This window comes from Canis aureus, chromosome 38 (genome assembly GCF_053574225.1).
Source record: "Canis aureus isolate CA01 chromosome 38, VMU_Caureus_v.1.0, whole genome shotgun sequence".
NCBI classification, from domain to species: domain Eukaryota; kingdom Metazoa; phylum Chordata; class Mammalia; order Carnivora; family Canidae; genus Canis; species Canis aureus.
The window spans coordinates 6,091,498-6,110,094 of NC_135648.1; the positions used below are offsets into that span (position 1 = coordinate 6,091,498).

General features: G+C 49.4%; 1 protein-coding gene across 1 annotated transcript in view; it reads right to left on the reverse strand.

The window, feature by feature from the left end:
- The window catches only part of RXRG (retinoid X receptor gamma), a 45,285-nt gene extending 36,983 nt beyond the window's left edge, over window positions 1–8,302 (reverse strand). Inside the window, exon 1 of the mRNA XM_077887311.1 lies at window positions 7,889–8,302. Within this exon, the coding sequence (XP_077743437.1) occupies window positions 7,889–7,937 (49 nt within the window). The 5' untranslated portion in view covers window positions 7,938–8,302. The remainder of the gene's footprint in view (window positions 1–7,888) is intronic.
- Between the last annotated feature and the right edge of the window lie 10,295 nt (window positions 8,303–18,597).

Genomic DNA, 18,597 nt, shown 5'->3' on the forward strand with positions numbered 1-18,597 from the left:
CCGATTTAATCAAACCTTTCCAAATGAGATAGGTCATAAATTATTAAGGCCACATTGCTTGGGGTTAGAAACCAGACTTCTAGGATTTGAAGAACTACCTTATTTTAGAGAAGAGAAAACAATCCCACAGAGGTTGCACGACTTGCTCAAGGCCACACATGGTCAGGACAGAGACACTGGGTCTTCTGGCTCCCAGGCTCCAGGACATTCCACATTCCACGAACCGTCTCACTCACACAAAACGCTTCCCAACTATAATGCTATTTATTCCCATGTCAGCTATTGGTTCAGCCAGTCAAAAAAAAAAAAATATATATATATATATATCCGTTGAGTGCCTACTATGTCCCAGACCCCAGACTAGGCGCTCTGGAGAGAGGGGTCCCTCCTGGGGGGCCGGTGCCTGTTTCACGTAAGCATCAAACTGACTCACAGTAATCGCCAGGGCAGAAATGATCCCCATTAGGGAGATTTAGAAAAAACAGGTTCAGAATGATAAAGTGACCTTTCTAAGCGCCCCTTGTGAATTGTTACAGACCTAGAATCTGAGTCGAGCCTAGCACTATTTTTTCTTAACCTTCCTGCATATAATTAATGGCATTTTGCTTGCGTCCCACCTTTCCCACCCAGGACCACATTATCCGCCTTGACGGTATGGGCGGATATTGTGCTGTGTCTGTGGCCTAAGAGGTACTCCACGATCCTGAGGCAGGGGTGACACTCATAAGGGACACCGTCTGCCCCTTCAAGCCACGTTCATATACTGGGCACACCATGTACCCGTGGATCCACCAAGGCAATGCCAACAAGTGTCTCAGGCATTAGCTAAGGGTGCCCCCACCTCACCTCTTGTCCCTAAAGTCCTTGAACATCAATCCTGTCCACATCCAGCTCTTGAACCCGTGATCTCAATCCCTTTTCCCGTCTCTCTGGACTTCTTGTTCAGATATGCTCTCTCTGACCTCTAAATATGGACAGCCTTCTTCTTTTTTTTTTAAGATTTTATTTTATTTATTCATGAGAGAGGCAAAGACACAGGCAGAGGGAGAAGCAGGCTCCCTGCAGGGAACCCGATGCCTCGATCCCAGGACCCCGGGGTCGCGCCCTGAGCCGAAGGCAGATGCTCATCCGCTGAGCCTCCCAGGTGCCCCTAAATATGGACAGTCTTCTGAAGACTGCAGATCATCTTAAAATGCAGTGAACAACATCCCTAGTGCGGTGTTATCATTAGGTGATGCACATAGGATCATTTGTTCTCAGGTTCTAAACACCTAAATTCCTGGGACCCATTCACCTATCCCCAGGCCCAAAAAACATTTCTAGAAATAATTCATCTCCAAATGTTATGCAGACGTCAGAGCTTGTAACTAGTTTATCATCCCTTCAGGATAAGGGATGGGTCCTCGTTCTCGGGGTCCTGCACAACCCTTGCACAAGCCAGATACTTAGTCAATGTGTGCCGAACAACTGATTGGCACTCCCAGACAGTCTAGAATATTCTCTCCCAGCGCATGACCTCTAATCTTTGCTCTGCTCCCCTCGTCGCTGGGATGAGAAAGCACAGACACCAGGAGCCCCAAACTCTCCAAGAGACTGCTTCCCCGTGACACGAGTGACCAGCAAACGAGGGATGAAGGAGACCCCGAGTCACAGAATGGAAAGCCAGGCAAGCCAGCCGAGAAGAAACATCCCAACATAGGCGTTAGGCACTTTCTCGGCCACTCCTCTGACTTCTTGTAAATGCTTTCTGAATTAAAGATCACAAGCTTTTCCATCTTTTAAGTTCAGATGTTGAATTCTGAAATCCCATCAGGAATTTGAGCTTGATTTTGAACCCAGAGACTTCCTGTCTTTCCTCTTTCTCTCTTAATCAGAGGATCTGATAAAGGCAGCAGGGGGCTCCAGGTTGTTCAGTGACTCATCAAAGTCACTGGCCCAGGGCCAGGGTCTCCTGAAGCCTGGAGGGGTTGCAGGTTCCAGGTCCCAGCTCTCTTTCTGCCAGATCTCCTGAGTGCCTGCCCTAGAGTGATTTGTTGAAACAGAACTTCCTGTAACAGGCACAGAATCCACGTCTCACTTTGCTTTGTCAGCATCTCCGGGTGCGCCATCTGAGGCTTTAACAACAGGCACACCTCCCCTAAGAACCATCTACATACAAAATTCTAGCTGAATTTAGAACTGTAGTCTCTAAATTTCCTGAAATGGGGAAAGGGATCTTTTACCGTGTGTTTACAGCAGCCCAGGCTTTATTTTATTAAATCCCTACACCAGGGTGCTCCTGGGTGGCTCCGTGGTTGAACATCTGCCTTGGGCCCAGGGCGTGATCCTGGAGTTCTGGGATCTAGTCCCACGTCAGGCTCCCTGCATGGAGCCTGCTTCTCCCTCTGCCTGTGTCTCTGCCTCTCTGTGTGTGTGTGTGTGTTTCTCATGAATAAATAAATAAAATCTTAAAATAAAATGAAATAAAAATAAATAAATCCCTAACCGTAGAAGGCTAACACTGACCCTGCGTGGTGGAGAGTATTGAGTTATTTGAGGGCTCTCTGAGGCTCCCCGCACCATCTCCTCCTCCTGCCTCCCCAGCTGGCCCCTCAGGGGGTTCTGGAGAGTCCAGTCTGAAGATCACAAGCAGCTGCAGATCCTGGGCAAGCCACACCTGCTTCTCCAAGTGTCCTCAACTGAAACTAAGGGGTCACCCCCATGGCCCGCAGGCCCGTCTGTCTAGCTCTGAAGACTCAGCTCTGTGGCAGGGAAGCCGGCTGTTCAGAGCCAACGACAGGAACCACTGTCAACTGGAAACCACTCAGAAATGGTAATAAACCCTCTCCAGAATGACCCCCGAGCGGTCCACAAACACCCAGATGCAGGGCATCCCTGTGCCTCCTTTTCTGCTGCTTTAGTTACGGTTCCTCTCCCCCCCACGACAGGATTATCGAGCGGTTGCAATGGAGACCCTATAGCCAGCAAAGACTCAGATGTTTACTATCCGGTTCTGCAGAGAAAGAGCTTGCCAATTCCCACCCTGGAATGTAAAACTGGGTTCCACGGATTAGAATAAAGTGGGACCCATCTGGCAAAGTTTTTGGGTTTTGTTTCCTAAGGACCTTTGAGTACCTGGTGCCCTGCCCCCACCCCCACCCCCTGGTCATTTTATTCATTTGCAATTACGTACATCCAAAAAATTACGTACATCCAAAAAATCCCTAAGAAAGTTGTAGAAGAGCACAGAGCAAGAACTGAATATGTTAGTTGCAGTTCTTATACAGAATTCACCAATTTGTGGCAGATCTGGGACTCTGTTCCCCCTGCACCCCACTCCCTCTCTCCCCTACCCCCCTGCAAGCAGCAGGCACAGCACAGGGCTTCACACAGCAGCCCCGGCCCCTGCCTGGGTTAGGATCCTGGGTCTGCTCCTTACCAGCTGGGTGTCTTGAGCAGGTTACTAAACCTCCTCGTGGCTCTACATTCTCATCTGTAAAATGGGAATAAGAGTAGCACCTTCCCTCCAGGGACCCTTGAGAATATTAAATGGGACGGTTCTTGCAATGCCCGTGGAAGAGGGTTTGGCACCCAGTAGGTGCCTCAGGCACATTAGCTACTAGTTGCACTCTTAGTGATGATCGCTGAGCCAGGACCTAGATCGATCCCACAAGAACCGCCCAAACCCAGGCATTCCAGAAAATAAACTTTACATTCCCTGGGCCTCTGAGTCTTCTCCTTTCAAATAAGAGAAAATCGCAACTTCCTCTGGGAGCCGCTGGCATCCCGGCCACCCAACTCTGGTGGCGAAGTTCTCTGCAGATACAGAAGCAACATAATGAGGGGAAGGAAGAGGTGGAGAATTTAGATTTAGTCTTTGCACAATTTCTTCCCCCAGTTCCTACCCAGCTCTCTGTCTCCTGGTAAGATTGTAAATGTTTCAGAAAAATAGTTTACACTAAATATGTTCCTTCCTAAATCTCATAAACAGTTACTCCTTCCCACATAAACCCTAACCACTTACGTCCATGGTAGGTCCCAATTAGCCACCCACACATTGGCGGAGGGGAAAAATATGTTCTGGCGCACACATCCGTGTACACACACACACACACACACACGCAGATCTGCTCCCACATCCACACACACCCTCCTCTTGCCCCCCATCCGTACACACATGCTTGTGTGCACTCGTACCTCGAGCTCAGCCCTCCCCCAACCCCCCATCCTGCCAGCTATTCCTGGGTAAAAAAGCAGAGCTTTCTACACAAATGTCAGGGTCAGCTGCACAGGACTCTTGCAGAGCAGTAGGCCTCCAGGAGAAGCACCAATTAATGCTCCAGAGTCCCTTGCTCCCAAGCGAGCGGCTGCTGAGCTCTCTCGTGTTTTAATTCCTCAATGGCCAGGCCACCTGTCTGCAGCCACTGGGGATTAGGGCTCTTGCACCCCAGCAAGGGGTGCGCTGCTCCCCACGGCTTGCCGCCCTGGAGCAAGTGCATGGCCCACAGGAGTCCCGAGAGGCAGCCCAGTGGAGCAGGGATTCTGGGACCGGACTGCCTGGGTTCAAATCCTGGCCGGGGCCACTCTAGTCACCATAACGTCACACGTTACTTCACTGCGCGGTGCCTCAGCTTCCTCGTCTCTAAAAGGAGTAGGGTAATCGTGGCACCGGTGCGTCCTCAGAGGGGCGTCACTAGCCGAGGGTGCAAAGTGCTCCCAGGGGTAGCTGGCCCCCGAGAAAGCGTGGCAGCGGGCTCATTAACCGACATGCGAGACCCCCGCCCCCCCTCCTGATCTCTGTTCTCACCCTGAGGATTACCGCACAATTGGATGGGGGGAATTACAGGCTTTGTTTTGCCATCTTCTTAGAGGCAGCAACTGTCTCATCCTGGCAAACAAATCTCTTACTGAGCAGCTGGCAAAGCCAGGACTTGGCAGAGAAGGAGAGAAGGGTTCTCCGTTCATCACATGGCAGGGCCGGGAGCTGGGAGACGGAGCACCTCGGTGAGACCACTGCCACCCAGGCAGCCACCACCCCCTCGCCCATCTCACCCGTCCCTTGGTCATGGATGGGACGGTGATCTCACCTGCGCTAAGCACGGCCCTAGACGCAGCCCCCAGGGGTTAGTTCCCAAGGGTGACTGCACATCCCTGGGGGGATTCTCAGGAGCCCCCTGGGGTTCCATTTGCTGATATATCAAGAGGTGGGGGGCAGGCACCCCCACCCCGTGCCGAGGCCGCCGCCGACAGCCACTCCGGTCCTGGGGTCTGGCCTGTTCCTGTGGGAGGCGGGGGGACGGTCCTCCCTCACCACCCAGTTCACAGACAGACCTCCCTCTCACCCAGCCGTGTCCTCTGGCTCAGTGTTTCAGCAGCCTCTTCACTGGCGCACGCAAACAAAATGGAAAACATCCACAGGCCTAAACAAGATAATTACTCTCCTCCCTCGGGAACAAGGAAGAGTCGCGTCAGAGGGAGACACTCAAACAACCTGGTGGCCCCTCTGCCTCCGGGTCCCCCACGTTACATCAACCTACTGTCTCCCCACAGCCGAGCTCTTGTGTTTCCGCTTATCCGAACCCTAATTACACCAAATACCAGGGCTCCCCCAATTCTGAGGCTCTAAACCAGCAAAGTGTGTGGGTCTTTGTGGCTTCCATTTGATTTCCCCCGATTCTTAATTCATTACCCTCCAGTAATGTCTGATTTTTAAATCAATTTGCGTGTTAATGGTTGAGCAAAATGGAGGGGATGGAAATACTAACTTTGATTAAGTACCAAACATGTGGCCACTAAAGTAGCTGCTTCTTCAATGTTAGCACATTTAATTCTCAAGACAAGACTCTGAGGATGAGATTATCAACTCCATCTTAGAGGTGAAGGCACTGGGGCTCAGAGAGGTTCAGTATCTTGCCTAAGGGCACACAGCTAGGACGTGAACCACTCAGTTCTCTCTCTCTCTTCTCTCTCTCTCTCTCTCTCTCATGCTCTTTCACTAGATCAGATTGAAGGAGTACTATTAGAAGTTTGGGTCGGGGGCTTTTCTGGGAGGGGTCTCCCATTCAGCCCCACATAGCCTTGGAGTGCCCCTGCCTCCCTTGAGGACTCAGTTTCTACTCATAAAATGAGAGGCCCAAGATGCTCCTCGAGGTCCCTTAGGAGGCTAACATTCCGGGATTCCAGAAGGCAGCCCTCGCTGAATTTGGGGCTAGACCCTTCTTCATCCAGTCTTTCTCTAGCTCTTTCAACCCTGCTCTTCACTCCCACTGTCTTAGAGGGTCTCCATGGCATTCATGAAGCGATGACCTCACAGAACTCCTGAGGCTCTTGAAGACAAACACATTTCTCAGACCTCACGCAACTGAATTCAGAGGGAAAAGGAAAAACTGCCTGGGTTGTGAATGGGACCAAGATGGGAGCTGAGAAGGCCTTTCACACCCAGGACCCAGCTATAAACTGGAGATCAGATGTCCCGGTCACAGGCTTGGCCACCACTCTCACTGGGTCATGCCATGAGACTGGCCCCAATAACTTAAACATCACCTCTTCCAGGAACCCATCCATGGCCCCCTCCTTCTTGTGTCCCAGCAACAGCTTCCTCCTGCACCCCCGGGGAGCACACAGCCCCAACCAGGACGATGTGTTGGTGCAATAAGCCTACACTGTCCAAGGGGCAGAGACCCTGTCTCATTCACATCTGTCTTCCCAGAACCTAATACCACGCTTGGCTCACAGAAACTACCCTGAATGAATGAGCAAGCCCCCGGGCCCAATGCCTCCGGGCCAGGGCCACCTGCAATGTCCACCTTGCAATGTCCCTGCACGCCTCACAGAGGGTTTTGCCCAGCAAAGTAGGCGAGCTTTACTCCCAAGCCCTCCGATGAATCGCTGATCTGTCCACACAGGGGGTCGGGAGAGCAGGGACTTTTCCGTTCTCAAGACCCAACAAGAATTTCTGCTTTGTCCTGTCTGCCAGCATCCACAGCGCAAAAGCTCCTCTTTGGCTCCCAGGAACACAAGCTACATACCACCAGCTGACAAGTGAGAGGCCAGTTGGTCAGCTGTTGGTTCCATTTATTCAAAGCTGGACGACTGAACTGCTTCTGCCACTGAATCGTGGGAGCCTTAGGGTGCCTGTCAGGCAGCCCCTGCAAAGTGTGCCCGTCTGCCCTGCCTGGCTTGGGGATGTGGGGAGGGGGGGATGTGGACCTTCAGCTGAGTGCAGACCCCTGCCCCAGAGCCACCCCTCAGACTGGAAATGCAGGCAGAGACCCTGGTGGTGGACTTGGGGGCTGCAGCAGGGAGGGGGCGCCAGGCTAGGAGCAAATCAAAAGGGAAGACAACAGAGGAAGGAAAACGCGGTGGCAAATTCAAGCGCTCTGTTTTCTCTTAAAAAAAAAAAAAATCCAATTACGGGGGGGATCTGCTTTGAAATAAAACAAGCATGCCCTTGTTACTGAGTGTCCCGGGGAGTCTTCATAGAGAGGCAAAACCCTTTTCCATCACATTTTCTTTTTTCTCATTACAAGTTGGATAATAGGTTCATCAGAGTAATTCCCTTTGACTCTTCCACTTTGCACACCCACACAAACACGCCGGGTTCTAACAATGGATATCTGGGTATCTTCTCCTGGGGCAGGTGGGTTTGAAGGCGCCCCCGAGTGTCTGCACGCCCTGTCTCTGCGCTCCCTCCGGCCCGGTGCGCACGGTCCTCGCCCCCGACCCGGCCCCTCGCCCTCCCTCTCCCCTGCACGCGCAGACACACACTAGGATGCATCTAAACGTGCGTGCCCTCCTCCGGGTTCAGCAGCGTCCCGGGCCCCGTGGCGCGGTGCCCTCCTGCTGCGGCCGCTCCAGGCAGGTCCACCTCCCCCCTGCGCCCCCGGGGCAGCCCGCGCGCCGGACTCACCGCCAAAGCCCGTGGGAAACTTCATGAAGTGCGAATAATTCCCGTACATGGTTCCTCCTCAGTTCATGTTCCTCCCTCCCCAGTGTTCCGAGGAGCGCGGCCTCCCGGGCTCCCGAGCGCGCAGCCGGGGCGGCCTTCAACTTGGGCTAACGCGAGCGGTCATCGCTCCCCCGCCGCCCGGGCAGCTCGGGCTGGGCCAGCCCTCCGGGATTAGTCTGGAATCTGCCCCTCGCTCGGAGCGGCCACATAGCGCGTCCGGGCGGCGCGGCAGCTGGTGCCTGTCAGTAACCGCGCACCGCGCCGCCGCCGCCGCGCCCCACGGCGCACGGGCTCCTGTTGCTGCTCGGCGGCACTCGGGCTCCTGTTGCTGCTCGGCGGCACTCGGGGCTGGGCCGCCGCGTGCGCTCCCGGGCTCCGCGCCTCCGCCCCCCTCCCCGCCCCGGGGCTCTGCTCTCCCGGGCCCCCGATGGCGGCGGGGAGGCAGAGCTGGGGGCGGGGGCCTCCTCCTCCTCCTCCTCCTCGACGTGCACCCACAGTCGTGGGGGGGGGGGGGTTCGGAGAATGCATTCTTTTTTCCCCTCCAGGCTCCTCCTCCGGAGGGTGCACCGCACTTGGCATTTGATCTTGGAGGGCCCAGAGAGATGTGGGAGCCTCCATCCCCAGCTGCAGAAACCAGAGCCCCCCTTGGATTTGGGGTGGGCCTCTCCTGCTCTGGCGGGGGGGGGGGGCGGGCTACATACGCATATGTCTGCCCTCCCAGCAGTGGCAGCCGGACAGGTGTGCTTGGGAGCCACGGCCCATTCACAGGGATGGCGGACCAGGAGGGAGGCCGCGTTGGCTCCCCGTGGCGCTGGTCATTGGATGGAGGGATGCATCCACCTTATACACCTTATACACCACGGCCACCCCATCTGGCCACTTGCTCAGAAAGCACCACTCAGTCCTCACTGAACCAGAGACTCTCGTGGGTGAAACCCAGCCACAAGAGAGTCTAAGGATCCCCTTTTTCCCTCCTTTAAAAAAAATATTTTATTTAAATTCAACTTGCCAACCTGCAGTGCAACACCCAGTGCTCATGCCATCATGTACCCTCCTCAGTGCCCGTCACCCAGTCACCCCCAACCCCCTGCCCTCCTCCCCTTCCACAACCCTTTGTGTGTTTCCCAGAGTTAGGAGTCTCTCATGGTTTGTCCTCCTCTCTGATTTTTCCCCACTCAGTTCCTCCCCTTTCCTTATGGTCCCTTGCACTATTTCTTATATTTCACGTATGAGTGAGACCATATGGTAATTGTCTTTCTTCGATTGATCTAAGTGGCCCTTTGATATTCAGATCTGTTATACAGCTTTCCTGACAAGCCACTGCAGAACCTATAGTTGGACACCTCCAATAATGGGAAGCTCACTACTATCCCATTCCATTTCTGGGTAGCTCTTACCATAAGAAAGTTTTTTTTTAGGAGATCCCTGGGTGGCTCAGCGGTTGAGTGCCTGCCTTCAGCCCAGGGCGTGATCCTGGAGACCCGGGATTGAGTCACATGTCAGGCTCCCTGCATGACATGCTTCTCCCTCTGCCTGTGTCTCAGCCTCTCTCTCTCTGTGTCTCTCATGAGTAAATAAAATCTTAAAAAGAAAAAGAAAAGGAAAGGTTTTTTTTTTGTTTTTTTGTTTTTTTTATTGAGCTGACGTCTGCCTTGCCTCTGTAGCTTCTGCTGACTGGCTCTAGGGTATTCCCTGCGGCCGCACAAGAGGAGCCTATGGGAACCTTCTGCAAATTCACAGATAAATCTCCCATGCCCATCATCGACTTCCCTAGGCAATCCTGTCTCTTTCAACGGTTCCATGCATCACCAAGTATTTGACTCTATTCACAACCTATTCTTTTCCTAGGAATATATTTCAATTTCTAGAGACCCTCATGGAGGCGAATGGGGTTGGCCAGACTTGAATACAATACTTCAGATATAACCTGGCTTGTCTCCTCATAGTGTATGTGTTGGCAGGGCAACGGGGGTGCTGTCAACATACCCACCAGGTCGTGGGCTGAGCTCTGAGAGGCTGAGGCAGGATGAGAGCTTTGCCCTTGATGCAGTGTGGCGCACAGAGAGGCAACTCAACTCAAGGCTCACAGGGAGAAAAAAACAAAAACAAAAACAAATCAAGATTCAAATGCTAAGAGAATCTAGAACAAAAATTAAGAATAAAGGCCCAGAGACAGGAATAGAGTCCAGATGACGAGGGAAGTGGGGGCCAAGCTGGGGATCAGAGCCAAAGTTGGTCAGGAAGGAGGAAGAAAGACGCGCTGTCACTGGGAAGGCGTGGTGTGCCCCGGGCTTCCTTGGCTGGGTGCTGGCCTCAGAGCCTCGGTTGAGAACTGGCGTAGATGCGGGCAGTGCATATGGGAGGACTGTTTGCCTACCTGCGTGGGCTTCTGGGCAGCCCCACAAGTTAATTCCCATAGAACTAACTTGACAAATGACCCGCCCGCCCAGCTGTATTCTCTCTTATACGCATTCTTCAGCCTATTCTCAGGCGATCGGCTTTGGGACCAACATGCCACATGCAATCCTATACTCCTCCGAAATGAAAACATTTGGGTTCACTCATCACCCCGGATCTTCTGGGGTCCTGCTTCTTTCATCCAGTGTATTCATTATTCCTTCTCCCGTTTCATGACTTCTGAAGATCTGACACACTGCTCTCCATATTTTATCTAACTTATGGACAAAAACATTGATAAGGACAAAACAAGGACATCTTACAGCATACCACCAGAAAGTCCATTTATTAGGACAGCACTAGTTGTGTGGCCTGAAGTGACTGTGTCTACAGAGAAAGAAAGTCAGAAGCCAACCATGCTGAGTACAAATCCTGGGCCCATTGTTTACAGCCTCACGACACTGGCAAGTTACACTCTCCCTGGACCTCAGTTTGTGATGACACTTGAGTCCACACGTGTTAGTAATCATTTAGAAGATACCAGATGCATAATTAATGCTCAATATGTACAAGCTATTTTGATGATGGTGATGTGACTTAAGCAAGTCACTTTACCCCTTCTTGTTTCTTTTTACTCATTCGTAAAATGATGGAACACGGTTTGATGAGTCCCAAAATCTCCCTTCAACTTTAAAATGAAATGCAGATGAGTCCAGCCCCCAATTCCATACCCGTCCATTTTCTCTACAGAAGTGTCTGAAGCAAGTGTCTCATGAAAGCACAAACTGCAATTTTGTACACCCGTCCAAGAAATAAATGAGTTGTTCCAGCACAACTGGCTTTTTGGTGAACCGGGTGCTGGCAAGGGTTCTTCCAAGTACTTGAAAACCATCTTTAAGAAGCTCTCCCTAGAGCCTTATTCAAGGTCGATGTCAAGACGATCTGTGAGCAGTTTGCAATAGATTCTACTTTCTTCCCCTTTTTCACCAAGTTAGGTGTACCTGACCACTTTCCTTACAGAATAAAGACCAAAAGCCTTAGTGTGGCATGGAAAGGCCCCACCATATTGTCTCAACCTACCTTTTAAGCTCTGTGGGGAGGAAAGTGCTCTGGGATGTAAATCACAGGCCCAGGCCCTCCAGTCCCACTGCTCTCCTGCTGTGTGACCTTGGGCGAGCTCATTTACTCTGAAGGGGTGGAAGAGGACACCCACACCACCCACCCCACTAAGGTTTCTGGGGTTTGTTTTTGTTTCATGATCAAATGCGATGAGAGGAGTGCATGTTTCGGTTTAGGTTGGGGGTTTTGTTTGTTTGTTTTACACTCCAAAGTTCTCTGCAAATACAAGGAAGTAATATCTTTTGTTTGTCTGTTTTTTTCTTTCCTTTCTCCGGTGGTCCCTTCCGATCTGGCTCTTTTGCTCACTGTGGGAGCAAAGTATACTCATCCTAACTTGTGGCTCATTGTTCATGCCCCTTTACCTTCTCCTGACCTGCTTCCCCACATAAATTGTTTTCTCACATAACTGCTAGAACACAGTAGGTGTTCAACAAATATTTTTGCATTAAAAAATGCTTGATGTGCTTATACCAAACTATCCCAGCATGCTTTCCTTGGGATACCTTCTGTATGGTTTAACATCCCATCACAAGCCAGAAACTTTGACTAAAGTACAAGAAATACGAATGTGACTTTTCCTTCTAATCCACACTTTTGGCTGGCACCACTGTGTCTTGTCTAAGACTATGATTGAGGCAAATGGTGGGTATTTGTCGTTTCTAATGGCTGAATGGATGGAACTGGAGGGTATTATGCTGAGTGAAGTAAGTCAATCGGAGAAGGACAAACATATGTTCTCATTTATTTGGGGAATATAAATAATAGTGAAAGGGAATATAAGGGAAGGGAGAAGAAATGTGTGGGAAATATCAGAAAGGGAGACAGAACATAAAGACTCCTAACTCTGGGAAACGAACTAGGGGTGGTGGAAGGGGAGGAGGGCTGGGGGTGGGGGTGAATGGGTGACGAGCACTGAGGGGGGCACTTGATGGGATGAGCACTGGGTGTTATTCTGTATGTTGGTAAATTGAACACCAATAAAAAATAAATTTATTTAAAAAAATAAGACCATTATTGATATAACAACAGTAGCCTGACCTGAGCCCCTCCCAGATGACCCCACTGATTTCAGGCACTCGGCTGCCTCTAGCCGTTACTGGATTCTCATTAGGATGTCAAATGAAAAACCAAATGCTTGATGTCCATAGTGGGAATTAGCTAATTCATTCATAAGAATTCTGAGCTCACTTCTTGTCAAGGCTAATTATCTATTCCTCTTAAGTGATATGTTCTGCTTTTATTAAAACCATTAGTGCCTTTGAGTAAATGAAAAGGGCATCTGTTTTCAGTAGTATGTTTGACACAGACTGTTATCTTATGTGCACCCTGGTAATACAAGGATACCACTGGTATCCTTTGTGTGTGTGTGTGCATGTGTGTGCATGTGCACACGTGTGCACTTTTGAACAATGGCAATAGAAAACAATATTTTGCAGTAAACATGAATGAAAAACCAAAGTCATTTATTAGATATAAAATTTAGATGCAAATATCTCCACACTGATGACACCAATTAATATTTTCATAATTGTATAGTACTTCACCAGCCTAATAGTATATAAAGTTTGAATGTGTTTTCCCAAATATTAGAGTTAAACAGGGCATATAGTATTATCCTATTTTATCAATAAGGAATATGAGCCCAAGACTGTGAAGCCAGAGAAGGAAAGATAGCCATTCTAATAAGTCGGATCTCAGAGAGGGGGGTCTCACAACTATGAAGCGAAGGAAATGGGCATAAAAACCAGGCCCCCAATTCTGACTCCCAGACAATGTGTCACTCACCAGACCTCGATCCTTCCCTTATGAATGATGGGTTTCTATTATGTGTGTTGAGGGGTGGGAGGTTCTTACATATTGTTTTTTTCCTCTTTGCTGTCATTCATTCATTCAATTATCATTCAGCCAACACTTATTGAGAGCCTTTTGCCTGTCAATCACTGGGGATACACGAAAAGACAAGATATATGAAGTCCCTGACCTCATGGAGCTTATGCAGTCTGATGGAGGAGCTGGTTAGCAAACAAATAGTCACAGACATAAATATATCATTATGAGCCATGATAAGTGCTATGATGGAAAATAATTGGATGAGATGAGAGACTATAGCAGGGAAATCTAGTTTAAATTGAAAGGTCAGGGAAACTTCTTTGAGGAAATAACTGTTATACTCAAATCTAAAGAAAGAATAAGATTCAGTTGGACGGAAAAAGAAGAGGGGGTGGAGGGTGGACAAGACAGAGAGAACAGTAGATCTAATAGCCCCAAGGAGGAATGAGCTCAGTGTCTTCCAGAAGTGAGGAGTATAATGTTCAGGTTTCCCCTTTATATGATCTGGCTTCCCAGAGTTCAAGGGGTGCATTGTCTTGCCCCTGATTCTGCATATGACATGCCATGTCAACTGTGTACTGCTGGAAACCTCCCTTCCTGGCTTTGTCTCCCCTTCACATGCTGGTCAGATTCAGATAACTGCCTTTCCAGTCATGCCTCCCCAGTAATCCATCTTTGCGTATGTGTTCCTTTTGCTCCTCTGCTCAGAATAGCCTTCTCTCGTTCTGTTCTCTGTCCAAATACCATCATTCCCCAAGGCCATTCTCACGGGCACTTTTATATGGCCCTCCGTTTGAACTGCTCTCTCCTGGATTCTCACAGCCTGGAGGTGGGACCATTCTTATGTCATTCATCACATTCCTTCTTGTATGATTATCTTGAATGCTTCTGAAAAGACCTCTTGACCAGACAGGAAACCCTAAATAACTGGGTCTGAGTAATTTTTGTAGCCCCAACAGCCTTTATGACAGAGTCAAACACTTGATAGAAATTCAATAACTGCAGGATTGATGAATGAACACCTGTTGATTATATGGACTTCTCCTGAGGTCAACCCCAGGGTACCAGACACAAGGAGGTGAGAGTTTCTAGGTCCAATAGTTTTAACAACCCACATTTCACTTCCATGGGCTCCTTCTCCTGAAATCATATACTCATGTATGGACAGGCTTGATACCGGCTTTAGTACAGTACATCTGTCTTGGTCACTGAGAGGCTTCAAGGGCAGAAATGAGGTGTCCGATTCAGGAAGAGCACTGATTAGCTTGAAATGAAGACTGTCTCAGCTGTCACCAAAAACTGGGCCATTTCCAGAAGGCCTAAAATGTATTCAAAGGCATATGCTTTATCTACAAGGTCTCATCCATGATTTAGCAACCAGTCATGTTTGTATCGTAGCTGACGGCTCCAGTCACTAGTGAAACAAGCAGAGTAAAATTTGCCCTAAGGGAGTCGCTCCCAAACTTGGCATTACCATTACCCAGGAAGCTTAAAAAAAATTAGAGAAGGCTTTATCCACCTCCAGAGATTATTTAATTGGCTTGGGGTTGTGGTCTGGGCTTGGGAACTGCTAAAAGAACCCCAGGTGATTCTAATATGCAGCTAGTTGAGTTCAGGAACAACTGGCTTAAAGAGAAACTTCTTTTAACAGGAAGCTACGACAGAGCCGTCAGCAAAAACTGAGAAGCCACGTCCCAGGATAATTCCAGGAACCGGGAAGATCCACTTTGCCCATTTGCTAGTACACACAATTGGAACCTGTGAACTCATGAAGCTCTCGCTTAGCAGGAGATGTGGTGGCTGAGGCCATCGGCTGTGTAGACCAAGCACTTACTAACCTAAGGTTTGCTGGTACTATGTGTGACCTCCTCAAACCCCAGCCCCTGTGCCATCGGAATCTTACTCGTTAAAGGCACTACCTCAAGGCCATCTCCACTGTCAATCTTCCTTACATACAGTTAGTACTCCGCCGTTCTCCAAAAAAAAGTTGGCTTAAATACTTATTACAGCACCAGTTTAATTTCCCTTTGCATCATATTTACTTGTTAACCTAGAGCCTTCTTCTTGAATATAGGGACAACTTCTTATTCATCATTATTAACATCAGAGAATCTAGCATTTTGCTTTATAAATGCTTATAGAATGGATGCTAAGATGACAACTATCAACGGGACGGCTCTGCTCTGCGCTGTTCTAAGCTACAAGTTTAAGGGTAACTTTTAACTGCCCTTCACTCCAAACCAAGTAACATTGTCATAACATTTTCAAGGTAGAAAGAATAGTTACATAGATGCCTCCATCTCTTGGTTCCCAGTCAAATCATGGTCATAAAACCCTCTCTGTCATAAACAACTCGACCACAGCTGCAAAGCACATGGGGGCTCTCAGGATACAGAACAACTGTGATCACACAGAGCTGAGACCAGAGGGAAACATCTGGTCCCTTCTAGACAGAGGCCAGCAGTTCAAATATGGGACACTCTAATCCAGACTGGGTCCAGATCCAAGGAGTCACAGCCAAAGAGGTGGATGTAAGCACCTGACCTCAGGAAAGTCTGCTCAAGTCCTGTGAGGGAGGAAGAAATACTGGACTAGAGCCCAGCCCCCAAGACCAGGCCACTGGCACTTGCATTCTGTTGAACAGACATGCATTGCGCTGGCTACTGGCTACATATATTCAGGTGTAGATTTAGAGGCTGCAACCCAATCGCACACAGACCAAGTGATCTATTTTCAGATCCAGCTCACTCTTGGGGAAGAGGCTCTAAATATACCCTCCAGTGACTGCAGGAGGCAGATTATCATTGCTGGCAGCTGAGCAGGGTGGGGCACACAGGGACGTCAAGAACTTCACCATTACCCTCAGCACAGCGCCAAGGCCCCACCACTTGTAGAGCTATATTTACATAAGGGCAAGTGTCTGTTATATTTGACAGGGTTTTCATGTATAAGCGCCTGGCCGTGGGCTCTGTATGGCAACAAAACCACTCTTCTGTTCCCTCTGAAGAGCCACTGAGCATGTCGATGCCACGAAGGAGGACTTTGGTGAAACTGACCTTGTTCTGTTCTCAGGTATTCTATCGTAGGAAGGGCTTGCAATTATATAAGCAATGGTATTGAAATCTCCCCTGTGCATAACACCTGATTGTCTACAACATGCTTTTATAGCTTATTTATAAGCAAGTATGAAATATTATTAAAAGCAAACCCAAGGGGGCTGCACTCAGAAAGGATGTTGGATATTAGGACATGAGGATTTATCTTGCTGTAATGATTTTCTCTGTAACAGGGAAGGCCTTTTGAGTCAATGTTCAGCCAAGACATAGTTCTCTTACTGCCAAAAGCCAAACACTGTATAACTAACTCTATTTCCAGGCAGCTAATCCCAAAAGGCCAGAAAGCATTTAGTTCCAGAAGGCACTGAGTGGGAGCTGCATTAACCACCAGCATTCAGGTAACTCTGCCTAACAGCAAAAATGAAGAGGAATGGCTAAAGGCAGAGAGATAGTTGATTAGGGGCAGAGGTGTGGCATGAGGAAGGCCTTTAGGTCAATGTTCAGCAATATCAGCCTGTCCTTGAGGAATCTCTGTACTTAGGGTATTAGAGTAGCCTCAGAAGACACACAAGGCCCAATCTACCTGGGATCAACCATGGGACACCAAAGAGAATTAGTGGAGAAAGTGGCGATCTGAGACATTTACCACTGAAGCAGGGTTGCTCAAAGGGTCCGGGCTCCGTCTGCATGAAACTCATCTGGGAAGCTTGCTAAATCTAGGGATTTCTGAGCCCTGCCTGGACCCTCAGAATCAGAATCTTCAGGCCAGAGAAGGCCTGGGCAGGAGGGTCTTTAATAAGCTCCACAGGTGATTCTGATAAGCATTGAAATTTAAGAATCACAGCTTTATGCAATGGTACATAGAGAAGGTCCAGTCATAACCTGGTGTGCATGCCACCTTGCAGTGTTCGAAATGACTCATCGGTGCCTCCTGGTTACCCTGCAGAGCCAACATTAATGTCTTTTCACAGCCTGAGTTCCTAAAGTCACGGTTGTTCTAAGTAGTGTGGAGTCAAGCTTAGGGAATTCTTTTGACTCTAAATATTGTGTTCTCCCTCCCACCTTTCACCTTGTAGATGTAATCCTTGAACTGTCCATACTTCTGTCCTCAGCAGACAAGAGGCCAATGCCCTGGTCAGATGAAGTTTCTGGAAAATGGGTGAGGTCCGATGGGGCTGAGGGGGTGTTTGCCTGCAGCTACAGGTCTGAGAAAGTCTTAGTTGGGGAAAGTAGACCCAAGAGACAAGAAATAGTTCAAAGCATTCAGGGTACAGAGGGTTGGCCGAAGAGGAACAGTTTGGCAGAAGCAGCCCCAGGAGATGCCCAGTTAAAGCCAAGGCTGCAGGAGCCAAGGACGGCGGGGGAGGGGCAGATCTAGAAGCAGATTCCCGCCACTCAATGGCCCCCAAGGAGAGGAAGGCTTTTCTGGCTGCCTGTGACGTCACCCATGGGCAGCTGTTAGGGTGAAGCGTTATTTCTAAAATTGCCCAAACATCAGTGACTCTTAAGGGGTAATTTCAGACACATCAGCAGGCTGGGCACAGATATTTAAGGACTGGAGCCATTGTGCCGCCACCTAAAGCCTACATCTGAGGCCGATGCCGCCCCTCCCGCCACGGCCCTGCACAGATGCCCTTTCCAGATCCTTCACAGGCTTCGAGCCAGCCACACCTGGAAGGACTCTGAAATCAGAGGTGGAGAAGGCAGGGGGCAGCAGAAAGGACTTCCCCTTGACATGCTGGCAGATGAAAACAGCTCCCAAGGACTTCAGGCCACCCAGAGCTAATGCAAGAGGGGAGGAAATTCAATCCATCCTATAAATAGTTCTTGAATATCCATTATTCCCCCAACTATTTGAGGGGCAGGGATATACCCCTTCTAGACTTGAGGGAAGGATCAGTCATGCCAGGTAATTTTAAAAAGCAATCACAATTAGGGCTAAAATTAATCACCATTTTTCCTTTGGAAAGTAGGCAGAGGACTGTGTTAAAACTTCTACTTATTGATCGGTTCGCCCATGGTAGGCCAGGAGGACAGTGGGAGTGAGGTGGAAGGGCTGCTGCCAGCAGCCCCCGCCCCAGCCATCATGCACTCCCGACAGATTAATCTCCTAATGCATAGCTCTGATGTGCCTCCTAGGACCAGATACCTTCATGGCTCCCCCTCTGCCCACAGAGGTGTCTACACTGGGTCCCCTTCCATGTCTCCAAATCTTCAGCCCTTTCCTTGACTAAGCGCACTCCAGTCTCCAGAAAAGTGCACAGCATA